Source organism: Danio aesculapii, chromosome 20, assembly GCF_903798145.1.
Source record: "Danio aesculapii chromosome 20, fDanAes4.1, whole genome shotgun sequence".
NCBI lineage: Eukaryota > Metazoa > Chordata > Actinopteri > Cypriniformes > Danionidae > Danio > Danio aesculapii.
In genome coordinates this window covers 36,976,767-36,995,518 of record NC_079454.1, presented here as the reverse complement: position 1 = coordinate 36,995,518, position 18,752 = coordinate 36,976,767, and the positions used below count along the sequence as shown (strand labels likewise).

The 18,752-nt window shown below is 37.3% G+C and overlaps 1 protein-coding gene across 2 annotated transcripts in view; it reads left to right on the top strand.

The window, feature by feature from the left end:
* ptchd4 (patched domain containing 4) overlaps positions 1-18,350 on the top strand; it is a 38,973-nt gene extending 20,623 nt beyond the window's left edge. The window contains exons 3-4 of one of the 2 annotated variants that reach the window (XM_056445380.1): positions 16,599-18,162; positions 18,199-18,350. In XM_056445380.1, coding sequence (XP_056301355.1) covers positions 16,599-18,162; positions 18,199-18,262 — 1,628 coding nt within the window. In that variant the 3' untranslated portion in view covers positions 18,263-18,350. Of the gene's footprint in view, positions 1-16,598 lie in introns of both variants that reach the window. The other variant, XM_056445381.1, reaches the window with a different exon arrangement.
* The last annotated feature ends 402 nt before the right edge of the window (positions 18,351-18,752 follow it).

Genomic DNA, 18,752 nt, shown 5'->3' with positions numbered 1-18,752 from the left:
TTCATTATATTTCTAAACATAATAGTTTTAATAACTCATTTCTAATAACTGATTTATTTTATCTTTGCCATGATGACAGGACAGAATATTTTACTGGATATTTTTCAAGACACTTCTATACAGCTTAAAGTGACATTTAAAGGCTTAACTAGATTAATTAGGTTAACTAGGCAGGTTAGGGTTATTAATTAAGCTTAATTAAGCTAAAAAAAATTGCTTAAAGGGGCTAATAATTTGCTTTTATTCTTGCCAAAATAAAACAAATAAGACTTTCTCCAGAAGAAAAAATATTATCAGACATACTGTAAAAATTACTGTTGTTCTGCTCTGTTAAACATCATTTGGGAAATATTTAAAAAAGAAAAAAATTCAAAGGGGGGCTAATAATTCTGACTTCAACCGTATACAGTATATTATTACTTTATTGACTTCAAGGAAAAGATAATAATATACAGTATATCATGATATATATTGTTATCAGGATATAAGATTACTTTTATCGTGATAAGAGATTTCTGTCATATCACTCATCCCTATTCCAAACCACAAACTTTTAGTAGGAATTAGGTGTATTTGATTGTAACTCTCTTGAAATGGCATCCGTAAAATCAAATGTTAAAAAGGGAAACGTCTCCATGGGCAAACACAGCTAAATGATAGCTTGTGGAGTCAACGGGAGGATTGATGAGGTCCACTCCAATGAAATTACGTGCGAGTAACTCTAGCCCTGATTTACGTGCGCTGCATTTGCACAAGCTTTTTCATTAGAGCTTGCAGATGTGCAGGACACACACACACACACACACACACACACACACACAAAAGCCTCAGCCGTCAATTCAACACAGACAGAAGCATCACAACACACTCTGCATCTTCTGAGCGCAATGGTATGACTGGCTGTGTGAAAGTACACATCTGTCTGTCTGTTGTGTTGAGTTTTGTGCCCATTGCACACCTAATCCTTAGCAGCAGGATTAACGGTGCGCTGTGATGTGTGCTGCGTTAAGATAAGGACATGTTCACTGTCAAAGGAGATGCTAATTTTGGGCACTTTTGTAAGGCAGAGCTCTCAGCATGTTTTATTTTTGTATCGGAATGAACGGTGCTGCCTTTATGCTGATAATGTCATGCCACAAATTAAGCTGAAGACATTCATTCATTAGCTTTTTTTGGGAGTGGGGGAGTGTTCCAATAATAACTCTTTTAAAACTTGTGCATTTATTTGTTTTCTTGCAAATAATCTTGCAGAAAACTTTAGTAAGATACTTATTTGTGACTCTGGGTAGAGTTGCATCAGCTGATTGTAGGTTCTTTTTAAACTGGAACTAGTCCACACTAGGGGCTTAATAACTACTAGCTAGTTTGTAACTAAATTTGTTCTTACTTCGGTTGCACCACATGTTCTTAGGGCAAACCGTAGTTAGTAGGTCGTAAGCTCTTCGTAAAGTCATGCGTGGTCGCACTGAATGACGTAATATCCAATAAAAAGTATTTAAATCGTTAAACTGCTTTAAAATTCTGCAACTAATCAGTGGTGTAAAGTAACAAATTACAAATACTCAAATTATTGTAATCGAGTAGTTTTTCTTAGGAATTGTACTTTACTAAGTAGTTTTAAAAATGTGTACTTTTACTTTCCCTTGATTGGATTTTTAGTGCTGTATTGATACTTTTATTCCACTACTTTTCTTCAACCTGCAGTCACTTAATTTTTTTTCTTGTTATATAGGGATTAGAAAAATCAATCCTGTAATTCCTGTCTAATCAAATCGCACATACAAGGTAAATCGCCTCATAAGGAACTACCTCAAGACATGGGCGATTTATAATTGCAGCAAACTGTTTGAAAGCAATAAAATTGTCCAAGAAGATGTCAAAAATCTTACACGCATTGACCCAGAGATTGTTTAGATGCATGTCACTGATGAAAAAGTGACGGATGTTTGCTGTATAAGGACTGAAATGGCACCCAGCAGGCACAAGATGTCAACATGACACCAGATTGACATTGTACCCTACGTCATCGGGACATTGCATTTTGTTTGGAAATAAAAAAAATTGGGTTTACATCAGAACCCAACGTCAGGCCGACGTCAATGTCCAACCTAAAATCAACCAAATATCAGTACCTAATGATGTTACAGCTTGACGTTGTGTGGACGTCTATCAGATGTTGGATTTTGGTTGCCAAACCTGATGAATAAATGTCAGTATTTGATGTCAACATTGGTTTCAGATGTTGGCTCATCGTTGGATTTTTATAGCACATTAAATTAAAGTTAGTCACTAATAACAGACAACGCACACATCTACATCGCGAACCGTGAATGCACACGAAATTGAATGCACACATAATTTTCAAAACATTAAAGTGGATTTTTTTATATCCTACTCATGAAAGAGAAAAGAGCAGGGAGGAAAACTCAATCATGAAGAAATTCTCGTTTTAATTGATAGATACAATAAACACAAAAATCTCCTTGAAAGAAAATTAAACTTCTTTCATAAACTGAAACAGTTTCAAAAACGACAGGAAATATAGCCCACAGTCGGAGCAGACCACTCATCTGTGTCTGTAATCTTCAGCAGCACATGTAACCTCTGTTAGAGAGCAATTCCATCTTTGAGTTCATGATAGTCCAAAAGGTGAAGATAATAGTTAAACAAGACAGTTTGTTCACGTTTGCTGAAAAAAATAATGTTTTTTCCGGCTTCTCCTTTTTTTCGCGTTTCACTCTCGCGTTTGTCAGTATCTGACAGGATTGGGTTTCAAAAGCACATCAATAGGCACATGTTACTATCACTAGCTCAAGAAGTTTGTTATTTCAGATATAAAGTTAGACGCGTGGCTCACGCATGCAAGAAAGCGAAATCGCTCGCTCTTCAGACTGGCTCATAAAAACCACGCCGCACAGGGTAAATCTGCTCTTCTTTTTGGCATTGTGGCTGTTCATAAAGGCGACGACAAGGTTTGTTTGAGCCCGGATCGACCATGGCTCATTATTATATGTATATGTCATTCCGCTGTGTATTTCAAACATGGCGGGTTTTTGTTATCTTTCTTGCTTGTTGTGTAAGCGAGTGACGTATCTCTGTAAACCAATAGTGTTCAGCCGTCTAGCTCCACCTTTTGGTACCCTTTCTCGTGTTTGGTACCCTTTCAAAAGGGTGCTGAAAAAGTACCGCACCACTCCGTGGAAAGGGGCCATAAGAGTCCCTGGTAACCCGGACCTATTAAAGAGTTGCACTGTTATTTGTGGATAATTTACATCGCTCTACCTTTCATTGTATTTGTATTGCCTCACACAATCGTTACATATATTTCTATATGATGTAAAAGTAATCAAAACAATTGACAACAACACAGTGTTGCTTCTTTTTCCTCTAACAACAGCACGGCGAATAACAGTAAATCTATTTACTATTATTATTATTATTTTTATTAATATTATTATTTATTACTGATTGATTTATTTTCTTGTTGATTTTTAATTTGTTTATTTTTTCATCTTATTTTGTGTTAATAAGATGATAAAATAAACAAAAAATATCATAATTAATAATATAATTAATTTATTTTGGAAAACCTGATGTGGCCCAGCCTCACCCAGACTCTGCCTCCAGCGGCCCCCATGAAAATTGAGTTTGAGACCCCTGATTTAATTGATGCGCACGCTTTTGGTTTCACTTAGTAATGTTTGAACAATTTCCTGAAAAATCTGTAATACACTTCAAAAATGTTTCGCTCATATGAAGTCGTGAGGTTCCATTACAGTAATAGTGGCACACATTACCAAAGATTTATTTTTGGAAAAAAAACGGTACTGTGTTAGCCACTTTTTGTTCTCAATGAGTATAGTTTTTTGTTAATATTTTAATAAGCACTTAACATTTTTTCCACAGCCTTCTCTGCTCATAATTACCAATAATAGACGGTGCTGTATTATAGTAGATGAAAACACATTAATCAAGCGATATATTTGTTATGACATTTGTCATGAAGAAGAACTACAACATGTTGGTATTTTCATATAACATATGGCAATTTTGAAGGATTACCACATTAGTGTACTCCTGAAATGACACCCTAGTAAACCCCTATTCCTCATAAAACCATTAGGAAAAACAAAAATGCTCCATTACTTAAAGAATATCTGTTCAGAGAATACGAGTTCCACTGCATATGTCCCGTCACTGCAGCACAGCCAGTCTGACACAGTATGGAAATGTGTGTAATATTTTCCCCATCTTCTGTCACAAGCAGACATGCTTTATTTGAGGTGTGTGGCGGGTCCGTCCGCGGGGTGTTTTCCTGCAGGTGATGGATGTGTTTGCAGCTGTGCCGGTGCTGAAGTTTTAAAGCAGTAATTTTGTTTAATGACTCACTGCACTGCAGCGAGAGGTGATGCAGCTCTTTATATTGAAGCCGCGGCCTGAGAGTAGCTTTCCTGCAGCCAGAGCCCATGACAAACGGCTCTCTTTAGCTATGTGGAGTGTTGTACCTGTCCGCCAGCACCCAGAGACATGAGCTACAACCCTTGATTTCCTACCAAAGCCCTGTGAGACATGCCGTGATCAGTGCAGTTCAGTTCCCTAGGTGTTTTCCAGCGAGCCGCACCAGGAAAATGCTCTGGAGGAGGGAGGAACTCGCTGCCAATGAATTGCGCCCACTGTTTATTTGCGTGTTCTGTCTGCATTGTTTCAGCACTCGATTCACTTAAGGAATTATGCAAATCCTGTAATACACAAACACACCCACAAAAACATGATTCAGTTCCTCATTTTCGAAGGGGGTTTTTTGAGCGTTCGGTTGTGTGGGAGGCTTTTAACACGATCCTGTTTATGAAACTGGGATCTGAATTTGCTGTTTAAAATTCTTACAAAAAATAAATAAACATATATATATATATGGATAAGAAAATGATGTTGTACACATCACTGTTTTTGTTTATTAAGCGCAAAGATTTGTTTCAAAACTATTTCCAAATTCAGTTCTAATTTCCAGCAAACGATTAAATGAACAATAATAACAAAGTGTTGTAAAAAAACAAGAGTTATATCCAAACACACATGCTATGTCCCATATGGTCCAAAACCTGACAGGTGGTCAAATCTAAGCTTGTTTTAAATAAAACAAATATAAATATGCATATAATTAATAATAATAATAATAATAATAAAAACATTATACAAGAGCAAGTTGTCATGAATAAACTAAAAAAGGTATTTGTAAAGATATTCGCGTATTGTTGTACATCCTGTGTGTATTAAGCAATGTGTGAGCGAGGTGCACAACTAACGTGCTCTGCGCTTGGATTTTATACCTGCTTTCAGCTGGTCTATTGCGCAGTCCATTTTAGTTCCTGAAAATAGCAACACGCTAACAATGCGCCTTAACACTCCTCTTTTCTAGACCAAAACACCCATAAGTCCACAAAGCGGCGAAAATGGATTTGATATCTAAACAATGTGGCGGAAAACGGGAAAATTAAGGTCGCATTGGTCTGAAAATAGCAACACGTTGGGGAAAACACATCTTGCGCCTTATTGTGCCAGGTGTATGATAGGGCCCCAAGATTTTGTATGTGCTTTTCTTAGCTTGAATTTGTACATTTATTATTATCTTTTTTTAAGAAACGTTGCAATGATTACCTGTGAAATTTCAACAGTTTTGGATTGCCACATATTTTATTTGAAATTTAAACAGGCTTACAGGGAGTTGTTACATTTCTATAGTTAACAATTTAGTTAACCTAATGATACACGATAACTCTACACCCTTTACAGTATGGTAACACTTTAAAATACTGGTCCAGTAATATGCATTATAAATTATTAGTTGCCGATGCAGTAATCGTTAATTAATGGTTTAGTCCTTTATGAGTTGGTAACATTAACTTCTGCAGTTACTATTACATCTGTAATACTATCAATCACATCATTTTGTAACACTTTAGTTTAAGTACCAATTGCCACCATGAACTACAGTACTTGCATATTATCTATTATTAATAAAATAACTGTTTATTTGTCTTGTAAGGGTGTCATGATGGCACAGTTGGTAGCACGATTGTCTCACAGCAAGAAGGTTGCTGGTTTGAGGCAGCAAAAGGGGATGTCTTTGTAAAGTATGATTTTATACTACATCCTTAATCCTGCCCAATATCTAAACCCAACAACTATCTTACTAACTATTAATAAGCAGGAAATTAATAGTTTTTAAGAGCTAAATATCTTAATAATTGTTCTGTTAATTGCCATAATTGTATCTTAGAAATAAAATATGACTTATTATTTTTCTGGTGGTTAGAAAAAGTTTCTAAAAATTACATAATTTTGTGAGTTCAGCTCTCATGTCCCTATTGCATATGCTGTATATGATTTTTGACAATGCTAAGGAATTATGTTGAAGTAAATTTGTGTACGTTTGACATACAAGCAGTGCCCCATGTATTTTCTGGGTCATTCAGTCTCCCTCTGGCCCTATTATCCAGTGAAACCATCTTAGTTCTTGTTGAAATGATCTTGTTGTGTTTTAAATGCTTCAATAATCTGGATGTGACCGTGTGATTTATGGCCGACAGAAGCAGGCCTCCCTCATGCATCTGACGCCTTTTGTGCTTTCAGTTTTCAACGCACTCTATTCGCTGCTGCACTCCTTAATGTTTGCCTCTGCTGCTGCGGCAAAACACGTCAATCTTGTTTCAAGATGCCTAGTGGCCCCGATTTAATTTACACCCTTGAATGGATGGACCTCTTTTGACAGAGCTTGTTTGAAAGCAAATCACTGTCATACAGTTGCTGCTATTTTAGGAGCAAGCCTTTGCATTCGGTCACAAGAAAAAACAGAAACGTATTGAAGTTTGTCATAAAGATGGAAAAAGAGTTCATTCTTGTAAGAGAACAAGAAGAAAAGAATAACATAATAGTGGGTATTAATAATAACAGAGTACATTTATAATGGAGAATGTCTTTTCTATTATGGTATTTGTTAAGCAGTAACCCACTAGTTTTTCCATGAACTCCAGGAGGCACTTAAACTAGTTTTAGAGAGTGTTTGGTAATAATAAACCTACACTATAAAACAGAAATTATAAAATTTTATGATTTCTGAAAGATGGACCCTTTTCAAGATGCATTGTTATGATGCATTTAACGGCCATCTGCATCTTAAATCCTTGAAAGTATTTATTATTAAACTTTTTAAAAATGTATGTATATTTATATGTATTTATGCACACTACCTGACAAAAGTCTTGTTGTCGATTTCAGTTGTAAGAGCAACAAATAATAACTTGCATTATTTTGAGCTACTTTCATAATGTTCTGCGGGTTGCCAAAATGTTTCCTTCTCATGAATACAAAAATTAAAACTGAATCATGTCTTAATAGCCATTGATCCTGGAATGAATATCTGGCAACCTGCTGCAAGTGAGCGAGTACTGTAAAAACTGTTTGACAGGAAGTCACATATTACAAAATGCAGGGCATAAGACTGAATCGTGTCTCAATGGACATTGATGCCAGAATGCATTTCTGACAACCCAAATAACGTTGCAAGTGAGCGAATACTGTAAAAACCATTTGACAGCAAGTCACATAATACAAAAAAAGCTAAGCGTCAGTTACACCCATATCTGAGAAAGGTACAGTGCATCCGGGAAGTATTCATAGCGCTTCACTTTTTCCACATTTTTTTGTGTTACAGCCTTATTACAAGATGGATTAAATTCATTTATTTCGTCAAAATTCTACACACAATACCCCATAATGACAATGTGAAAAAAAAGGGTTTTTGAAATTGTTGCAAATTTATTAAAAATAAAAAACCTGAAAAATCACATAAGTATTCACAGCCTTTGCTCAATGATGCATCTTTGGCAGCAATTACAGCCTCAAGTCTTTTTGAATATGATGCCTCAAGCCTGGCACCCCTGAATTTGGGAATTTTTGACCATTTCTCTTTGCGGTACCTCTCAATCTCTATCAGGTTGGATGGGAAGCGATGGTGTACAGCCATTTTCAGATCTCTCCAGAGATGTTCAGTAGGATTTAGGTCTGGGCTCTGGCCAACAGAGTTGTTGTAAAGCCACTCCATTGATATTTTAGCGGTGTGCTTTGGGTCATTGTCCTGCTGAAAGATGAACCGCTGCCCCAGTTTGAGGTTAAGAGCACTCTGAAGCAGGTTTTCATTCAGGATGTCTCTGTACATTGCTGCATTCATCTTTCCCTCCATCCTGACTGGTCTTCCAGTTCCTGCTGCTGAAAACATCCCCACAGCATGATGCTGCCACCACCATGCTTCACTATAGAAATGGTATTAGCCTGGCGATGAGCAGTGACTGGTTTTCTCCAAATTTAACGCCTGGCATTCATTCCAAAGACTTCAATTTTAGTCTCATCAGACCAGAGAATTTTGTTTCTTATGGTCTGAGAGTCCTTCAAATGCCTTTTGGCAAATTCCAAGCAGGGAGTGGCTTCCTTTTGGCCACTCTACCATACAGGCCTGATTGGTGGATTGCTGCACAGCTGGTTGTTCTTCTGTAAGGTTCTCCTCTTTCCACAGAAGAACGCTGGAGCTCAAACAGAGTGACCATCGGGTTATTAATCACCTCCCTGACTAAGGCTCTTCTCCCCCGATCACTCAGCTTAGATGGTCAGCCAGCTCTAGGAGTCCTGGTGGTTTCAAACATATTCCACTTATGGATGATGGAGGCCACTGTGCTCATTGGAACTTTCAGAGCAGCAGAAACTTTTCTGTAATCTTTCCCAGCCTTGTGCCTCAAGACAATCCTGTCTCAGAGGTCTACAGACAATTCCTTTGTCTTCATGCTTGGTTTGTGCTTTGACATGCACTGTCAACCCTGGGACCTTATATAGACAGGTGTACACCTTTTCAAATCATGTCCAGTCAACTAAATTTACCACAGGTGAACTCCAGTTAAGCTGCTGAAACATCTCAAGAATGATCAGTAGAAACTGAATGTACCTGAGCTCAATTTAGAGCTTCATGGAAAAGGCTGTGAATACTCATATCCATGTGATTTTTCAGGTTTTTTATTTTTAATACATTTGCAACAATTAAAAAAAATATTTTTTCACGTTTTCATTATGGGCTATTGTGTGTAGAATTTTTCAGGAAATAAATTAATATAATCCATTTTGGAATAAGGCTACAACATAAAAAAAGTGAAGTGAAGTGCTGTGAATACTTTCCGGATGCACTGTACGTAGAAGTGTTTTTTGGTGTTTAAAACGTCTGTCAGTACTTAATGTATACAGTATCTACAATCTGTTTCTATATATCTGGTAACATTTCCCTTTTGTGGAAATCCAGCCATTGATTCAGATTGAACAAGTAAAAAATGGGATACTTTTCATTCCTTTTGGCTGGGTTTTGAGTTGTCAATGGGCTGGAAATTTAGTGTTGCTCATCAACATGTTATATACATTATATACATACACATTTTGTCAGGTGTTTGGACTGTTAAGAGAGATATTTAACACAAAGGTTAGGGGTTTTAACCCAGTGTTATCATTGTTCTAAACACTGCTCCTAACCCCAGGTATATGAGCATTTAACATGTGTAAATTAGAAGTTTAGTTTGCACTGCTTTTTACCTGGGGTTATGCTCCATAGCCTGCATTGCAATGCCGATCATGTGCAGTAAAAACATGATATGTGATATGTGATGACAAACAATTGACCAACAAACTTGTGCTTCAGATTTGTGCATTTACTAACTCCTTTCTATGTTTTGAAAAGCCAAACAGTGCTGATGGATTGGTCATTTTGCGTTGAAAACAGAAATATGGTTCCATAGAACTTATTTATGCATTATATGTAAAATGATCTATTTTGTCTCTATAGAAGGTATATGGCTTAAGTAACTACAATAAACCTCTATAAACAGTTTTACAAGCCCATTTAGAACCCTAATATTTACAAGGATTTTAAATCAAGCTATTTAGTGGATTACAAAATACAGATTTTAAACTGGGGAGTTCATTTGAGTTCTGAACTTATACTGTTGTTGCTTATACTGTATATGTAAATATGAAAAGCATTTTTATTCTCTATTTCATAACCTCTTTAACCACACTTTTTTATTGAAATAACTTATAACCTTATATTAATGGACATTTGGATAGTAAATAATTTAACCATAAATAAAATTCAGCGTAAAAAGAAACTTTTTCAGAGTTTTGTGTTCATGAAGGTCGGTTTCCCTGATGAGTTTGCGGAGGTGCAGAAGACAACAAAAGCTTGATCTAGGCAGACACGTAGTAGTTTACTTGTGTTTTGTCTCTTTGTCCTCTTTCATTAGAGACCTTTAGAACTGAGCACATTTTCTCTCTGCCCTTGACCAGCAGCTTGATGGCACTCCATTTGTGTTGTGGTGATTCATTCACGACCCACACTGAAGAAATTGCCATGTCATCCTGAGAAAGAAGAGTCTGTTTTCAGTTTAGAAGTATACTAAGTATAAGTATTTATCTAATCACTAAAAGTCAGTAATTCTTAAAGGTGCAGTAGGGGATCTGCCAAAATTTTAGCATAATATCTTTAAAAACACAGGTTCTCCTGAAATCACGAAGGCGCACCTTAAAGATGACTGTAGACAACCCACTAGATCGGGGGGCCCAAACTGTTTCTTATGAGGGGCCAAAATCCAAGCTTAAGTGAGATCTGTGGGCCGAAAGTAAATATAGCAAATTGTATTACATCAAAGTTACCATGGGTAATTTCCTAATTTATTTCATAATATCTACAAATAAATAGAAAAAATTACTTCAACTGTATTTACTAATGCATTCTATTTTTTTGAAAATGTATATTAGTTTAATGAACTTATTACAATAAAACTATTAAAAACATCCATTTATAAAACAATGGAGTTCAATGCCGAATACACTAGTCATGCTAAACCTGCCTTTGCCTTGATTTGCATGCTGATGTCTTCTGCTTTGTCCCCTCTCCGCTAAGTGACAGTATGTAATTTTAAAAAAATCTGATTCATTTACAACATTTAGTTGAAATATTTAATTTCAGTTTGCTTTTTTTGTAGCTCAACAATAAAACGAACAATCAAACAAAAGGTTACATTAAAAATAGAAATGAGACTCTCTGTTAAAAGCATTCCCCAACCCTTCCCATACATTTTCCTTCTAGCGGGCCAAATAAAAGGATACAAAGGGCCAACTTTGGCCCGCGAGCCCTAGTTTGGGCATCTCTGCACTAGATCATGTCATTCACCATTTAGAAAGCTTTAGTACTTTATAATACTACAATGCCGAATGAAAAACTATATTAAATCTAGCAAGCAAAACTTATGTAATATTTCATGAATGCAAGGATCGCTGGTCTCACTCTCTCACACGCTTTGTCCTAAAGCGACTACTATATGCTTAGTGGTTGGCCAGCGGGGTGCAGGACTTACAATTATTACTAAGCCATGCTCACGTGTTTACTCAGACTGAATATTTTGAGTAGCATAGTAAACAATATAGGGAGCGTGTCACAGGCTGTCATTGTTCAAAAATGAACCAAAGTGAATATAAAACCAACTTCAGCTCAGTAAAGCAGGCTAGGCAGAATAGCGCTATTTACTTATGTTTTGTTGTTAAACTAAATAAAAATGTACATTATCGATGCTTTGCAAAGGTACCTCATGAAATTGAAAATATTCACGTCAATCTTTCACCGGAAGATTTCAGTGGCTGAACAACACTTCTGTGCATATAACCCATTCGTAAAACAACACTACTGTAATTACAGTTTACTGTAATCATTACTATTGGAATGTGAAGAGACTTTCAACCAGCACAACAAAAATGTTTCTGAAAACAATCACCTACTCCGCATGATGAACTCTTTAGTCTTACAGCTCATAAGAAACTGTCCAGTATCACTTAATTGGCAAAAAACAAGAAATATGCTTATATGCTAGTGATATTGTGATTTATATAATATTGCATCAATGAAACTCATTTCTTTTTTATTGTCTATGGGTATAACTGTACACAAAATTGATAGTTCAGTAAATACTTTGGAAGTTACAAATGATAGGATATTACTAATACAGTAGATTTAGTTATATGTTGTTGTATATATGTTTTTGTCCTAAAATAAAATACAACTGTCCTGTTTGGAAATCACAGAGCTAAATAAATGAACCTCCATTAGCCTGGAAAGTACTATTCCATTTGTGTTTGCGAAGATGAAGTGAAACTTTGTTTATCATCCGTTGGCACTCTTACAATTATTTGCAGACTTTGAAATAATAAATGGCACTCACTTCATGAATCTAATTAATCTTTTTAATTGGCAAACGCTAAAGAATTGCTCAAGCAGTGATAGTGTTGGTCGTGAGATGGCAGGGTCAGCAATTAATCACAAATTTAATTCCTCGTACAGTGATTTTGTTGATCTATATAATTTGGTAAGAAGTGACTCATGTTCACGCTAAAATGTCTGAATATTCATTTCTAACTAACTTTGCATTTAGTAGTTTATGTTCTGATTGTCAATTAGCAGCTGCTTTTTATTCCGAGCAGCTTCCTGTTATTGTTTTGACAGCTTTTCAGAGCAATCTTAAATGTACTTGATAATAAAAAGCAATATTTGAGATATTAAAATCCTTTCTATAATTATATGTTATTGAGCATACGGTGTTTGTATCTTCAACTACAATCTACCCTCCTCAACTGCAGCCGAATTCACACACACTAATGGACTCGTTCTGTCTCTTAATAAAACTAAAAGCAGAAAAAGCCAGTCCATCTGACTCATTATACTGGCGTAATCCTTTATGGTTAATTAGGTTTTTCTCTGTGTCTGTCGGGTCAATGAAAATTTATGATTTTGTAGAAAGAGGTAAGAGAGTAGTTTTTGTGACACATTCTCGACAGCGACAGAGTGGGTAGAGATGAGTCGTGATGTCCTTGATGCTGAGTGAAATATTTATTGGATGGATGAAAGTCAAATGTATTAATATGTTCAAAGCCAACAGTGTGCACACACATTACATCTGGTGTATGAGCAAGAGTAATCATGAAAGGCTTATTATTCCATAACTCGCTTTTAGTGGTTGATCATTTGAAAAGCTTGAGGCCTATCTATCTATCTATCTATCTATCTATCTATCTATCTATCTATCTATCTATCTATCTATCTATCTATCTATCTATCTATCTATCTATCTATCTATCTATCTATCTATCTATCTATCTGTCTGTCTATCTGTCTGTCTGTCTGTCTGTCTGTCTGTCTGTCTGTCTGTCTGTCTGTCTGTCTGTCTATCTATCCTTCTATCTATCTATCTATCTATCTATCTATCTATCTATCTATCTATCTATCTATCTATCCATCCATCCATCCATCCATCCATCCATCCATCCATCCATCCATCCATCCATCCATCCATCCATCCATCCATCCATCCATCCATCCATCCATCCATCCATCCATCCATCCATCCATCCATCCATCAAAAAATCTATTTTTGTTTTTCATGCTTTTTCTTGACTAATAAATAGTCAACATGAGCCATTCTGCAATAGAAATATGTTCAGTGCTTCCCACAGGTTTTAAATATACTTGCGGTGGTAGCCGGATTGAAACACACCTTTTACCCATGGCACATGGTTACCTACATCCGACAAAAAAGTGCTTTTTAACATTATTTTTATTTATTAAACACTGTTTCTTTTCAATATGTAATATATCAACATCATCAAATAAAATATTACAAAAAATATTATAAAAAATACACAGTAAATTAGAAATAAATGACAAATTATTAAATAAAAACATCTATGGAACAAAAATCTCTCAAAAGTATAATAAATACAAGAATAAAAAGCGTAGATCATTTAAATAAGGCAAATGAGTTAATTAAGCATTTCTAACGGTGTCGTTTTGCAGCCAGTTTAGATGTAATTTCGTCCTCTGAGTAAATAGAAAAGTTTATCTGAGTCGTTTAGATCAAAGAATTAATTATATAATGTTTCTCTCAGTTTTGTGGTTGTGTATTCACTGTCAGCGGCGAATAAAATAAAAATGTAATGCAAAAACACATATAATTAACGACAGCTATAAAAAGTGAAACCAAAAGCTGAATCCCAGACATTTTAGGAGATTTAAAACCCCGGCCGGACGCATTTTTAAGTCCCAAAAAGGCACATCTCTAAGGGTCTCTGCAAAGCACGTAAGATTGTCTGTGGGAGTGTTGACAGTTCTTGCGCACACACAGCGAGAAGTAGGAAATGTGTAGAGTGAGAGAAGATTTTTCACTAGTTAATCGATCGCGGACGTTTGGCAGATACAATAAAAAGGGGCAACACGTTGTCGCAGTGGGTAGCACAATTGCCTCACAGCAAGAATTTCTGGCAATTTGGCATTTCTGTGTGGAGTTTGCATGTTCTCCTCGTGTTGGCGTGGGTCTCCTCCAGGTGCTCCGGTTTTCCCCACAAGTCCAAAAACATGTGGTATATGTGAATTGGGTAAGCTAAATTGTCTGTAGTGTATGTGTGTGAATGAGTGTGTATGGATGTTTCTCAGTGATGGTTTGCAGCTGGAAGGGCATCCGCTGTGTAAAACATATGCTGGATAAGTTGGTGGTTTATTCCACTGTGGCAACCCCAAATTAATAAAGGGACTAAGCTGAAGAAAAATAAATGAATGACACCAAATATACTTGGGCGGCCGTTAATATACCTGGGCGGCCCACCCATGTAAAGTCTATGTGTGGGAAGCACTGATGTTTTTAATGAATTTAAATAGTGCTGCAGCTAGGATGGCAAAAACTGAAGTATTTCTCTGCTGTTTCCACAAGATTTACCTGTGGGTTTTTAAAATTTGTGTTTTCAATTAACTGGTAAAACATGGTCTGTGATGAGCATTAATTGATGGATGTTTTGCTCTGCAAAGGCAATTAAACAAATCTATACAGCCAATTTTGAAGCCGTTATGTGCAAAATTGTATTTGTAAAATATAAACAAGATGTTTATGTTTGTTGGACAGCACAGTGTCCATAAATCATTTACCACCGAACATATTAAAAACAACTTTGAATGGCACCAATAGCCTATAGTGGTAAAGTGCATCGACTTATAGCACTGAGGTGCTCACAGTGACCCAAGTTCAATTCTCAGCTTGGGTTTCTTTGTTGATCCTTTCCCCCTCTCTGCTCCCTACAATTTCCTATGAAAACTCTTTAATAACTGTTACATCAATTTAAAGCACGGGTGCCCAAAGTTTTTCTTATAACGGTCCAAAAACCAACCTTGATTGAGGGCTGTGGGCTGAATATATATATATATATATATATATATATATATATATATATATATATATATATATATATATATATATATGCACACCAAACCGTATTACATTAAATTTGCTATGGGTAATTTCCTAATTTATTTATTTTATTTTATTTTTATTTATTTTAATTTTTAAAAATGACTAGAAAATGTAGAAAACTTGGGCCTAACAGTGGCGCAGTGGGTAGCACAATCGTCTCACAGCAAGAATGTTCGAGCCTCGGCTGGGTCAGTTAGTATTTCTCCCCGTGTTGCCATGGGTTTCCTCCGGGTGCTCCGGTTTCCCCCACAAGTCCAAAAACATGTGGTATAGGTGAATTGGGTAAGCCAAAATTGTCTGTAGTGTATGTGTGTGAATGAGTGTGAATGGATGTTTCCCAGTGATGAGTTGCAGCTGGAAGGGCATCCGCTGCGTAAAAACATATGCTGGATAAGTTGGTGGTTCTTTCCGCTGTGTCAACACCAGATTAATAAAGGGACTAAGCCGAAAAGAAAATGAATGACATAAATAAAACATAAACAATCCCGATTGTTTAAATAATTGTAACACAATGGAGTTCAATGTTGAATACAGTCGAGCTGCCTAATGACAGTATTTACATTGTAAAAGTCTGATTTATTTACAACATTTAATTGAAACATTTAGATTTTGTTGGCTTTTTTTTGCTCAGCAATAAAACAAAGAAACAAAAGGTTAAATTCGAAATCGCAATCTCTGTCAAAGGTATTCGCCCAAGCCACCTTCCCATCCCACATTCCGATCTCTTCTCCCTCTTTTCAGTTGGGATGGTGGGCCAAATCAATATATATATACCTTTGTAAATAATTAAAATGCCACTAAAACCTATTGGACTTTGAAAACTATTATATTTACAGAATTCCAATTCACTGAAACAAAAAAGAAAACCTTCAGAAAATATGTGGTGTCTGCTGACACTTGGCCATAGCTATATATATATATATATATATATATATATATATATATATATATATATATATATATATATATATATATATATATATATATATACACACACAACTATCTCTTCTGTTAATTAGCCTAATGGTGCATAATTGCGTCCAATGCCAATTATCTGAAAATGGGCAGTTAATCACCCTGGTGATACTGTACATCAGTCTTTCACTCCTCAAGAATTTTTTTCCTTTTCTAGATTAAATGAATGCTGATTTTGCTTATGCTGTGTGATCAAATTTTCATGCATCAAACTACAAATAGCTTTTTTTGTGTCTTTGTTGTTTTTAGGACACGGGACGAAGGGTGTGTTTGAGCTTCTGGCAGGCTGGAGAAGAACCAGAGAGAGTTTGCCCTTCAAGGAGAGAGTGGCGGATGCGTTCGCTGACGTGATGGTGTGCTACACTATGACCAGCTCACTCTACATAATCACCTTCGGCATGGGCGCCAGTCCTTTCACCAACATTGAGTCTGTGAAGGTCTTTTGCCAGAGCATGTGTGTAGCAGTCCTGGTAAACTACTTCTATGTGTTCTCCTTCTACGGCTCCTGCCTGGTGTTTGCCGGGCAGCTGGAGCAAAACCGCTATCACAGCGTCTTCTGCTGCAAGATCCCCTCGGTGGAGTATCTGGACCGTCAGCCAACTTGGTTTAAGACCATGATGAGCGACGGCCACGATCTATCTACACACCACGACAGCATCCCGTACCAGAACCACTTCATTCAGCACTTCCTAAGGGAGCATTACACAGAATGGATAACCAACACCTACGTCAAGCCTTTCGTGGTGATCCTCTACCTGATTTACGCCTCGTTTTCGTTCATGGGATGTTTACAAATCAGCGATGGCTCGAACATAATTAACCTGTTAGCTAGCAATTCCCCCAGTGTGTCGTTCGCCCTGACCCAACAGAAATACTTCAGCAACTACAGTCCTGTGATTGGGTTTTACATCTATGAACCCATCGAGTATTGGAACTCCACAGTACAGGAGCACCTCAAGACACTGGGACAGGGCTTTAATAAGATTTCCTGGATCGATAATTACTTTCACTTTCTGAGGGTTGTGAATATTAGCGCGTCCACCAAAAGTGACTTCATTAGCATCCTTAAAACTTCTTTCCTAAGGAGCCCAGAATATCAACACTTTGTGGACGACATCATTTTCTCCAAAAACGGAGGCGAGTATGACATTATTGCATCCAAGATGTACTTGGTGGCCAGAACGACTGAAAAAACCAGGGAGGAGGTCGTGGAGCTGCTGGAGAGACTTCGACCCCTCTCCCTTATAAACAGCATCAAGTTCATCGTTTTCAACCCGACGTTTGTGTTCATGGACCGCTACAGTTCCTCCATCATCTCTCCAATCCTGACGTCAGGTTTCAGCGTGCTCACCATTCTCATCCTCACCTTCTTCCTGGTCATCAACCCGCTGGGGAACTTCTGGTTGATCCTGACCGTCACTTCCGTGGAGTTGGGCGTCTTGGGTCTCATGACGCTCTGGAATGTAGACATGGACAGCATCTCTATCCTGTGCCTTATTTATACTCTCAACTTTGCCATGGATCACTGTGCCCCCCACCTCTACACGTTCGTACTGGCCACTGAGCACACGCGGACTCAGTGCATCAAGATCTCTTTAGAGGAGCATGGGGCCGCCATTTTGCAGAACACCTCGTGTTTTGTAATTGGGATAATGCCTCTTCTTTTTGTGCCTTCTAACCTGACCTACACACTGTTCAAGTGCTCGCTTCTCACCGCCGGATGCACAGTGCTGCACTGTTTCGTCATCCTGCCGGTGTTTTTGACATTCTTCCCACCCTCTAAGAAGCGCCACAAGAAAAAGAAACGGGCCAAGCGGAAAGAGCGGGAAAGGGAGAGAGAACGGGAGAGGGAGAGAGAGGAAATCGAGTGCATTGAAGTCAGGGAAAACCCAGACCACGTGACCAATGTTTGATTAAAAGGCATGTGTGAGCGTAAGTGGTAAGAAATCGGCTCCTGTCCACAAGGGGGGCGACGTCAGTCAGCACTTCACAGGTCCAGAGGTGGCCGAGTCCGGCACTATCTGTCCTGGGGGTAACCCCCAGTAATCCACAACAGTGCTGTCCAAACCTATCTTAGTCATTTCTTGTGCACCCTATATTCAGAACAGTGTATAACATCTGCAGCTGCTAGCTTACGTTAGCCGTTAACATGAAAGGTTTGCGCAAGAATGTTGTCTGTGTACATGAACTAAATCAAAAGAGCTAAACAGAAGGCCTCTCAAAATGATAGCATGAATCCGAGCAGGTGATTTCCTGCTTATTTATGATCTCTAGTGAAGAATCCCAAGGGTTTTCATGTGTTTTGTAAGAGCAGATATCACAGCCATGTCAATTTGCTCTTGGTTAGCACTAACACGATTCTTTTTGATCACTCTTCAGTTTTTCTAACTGTTATGCACCTCA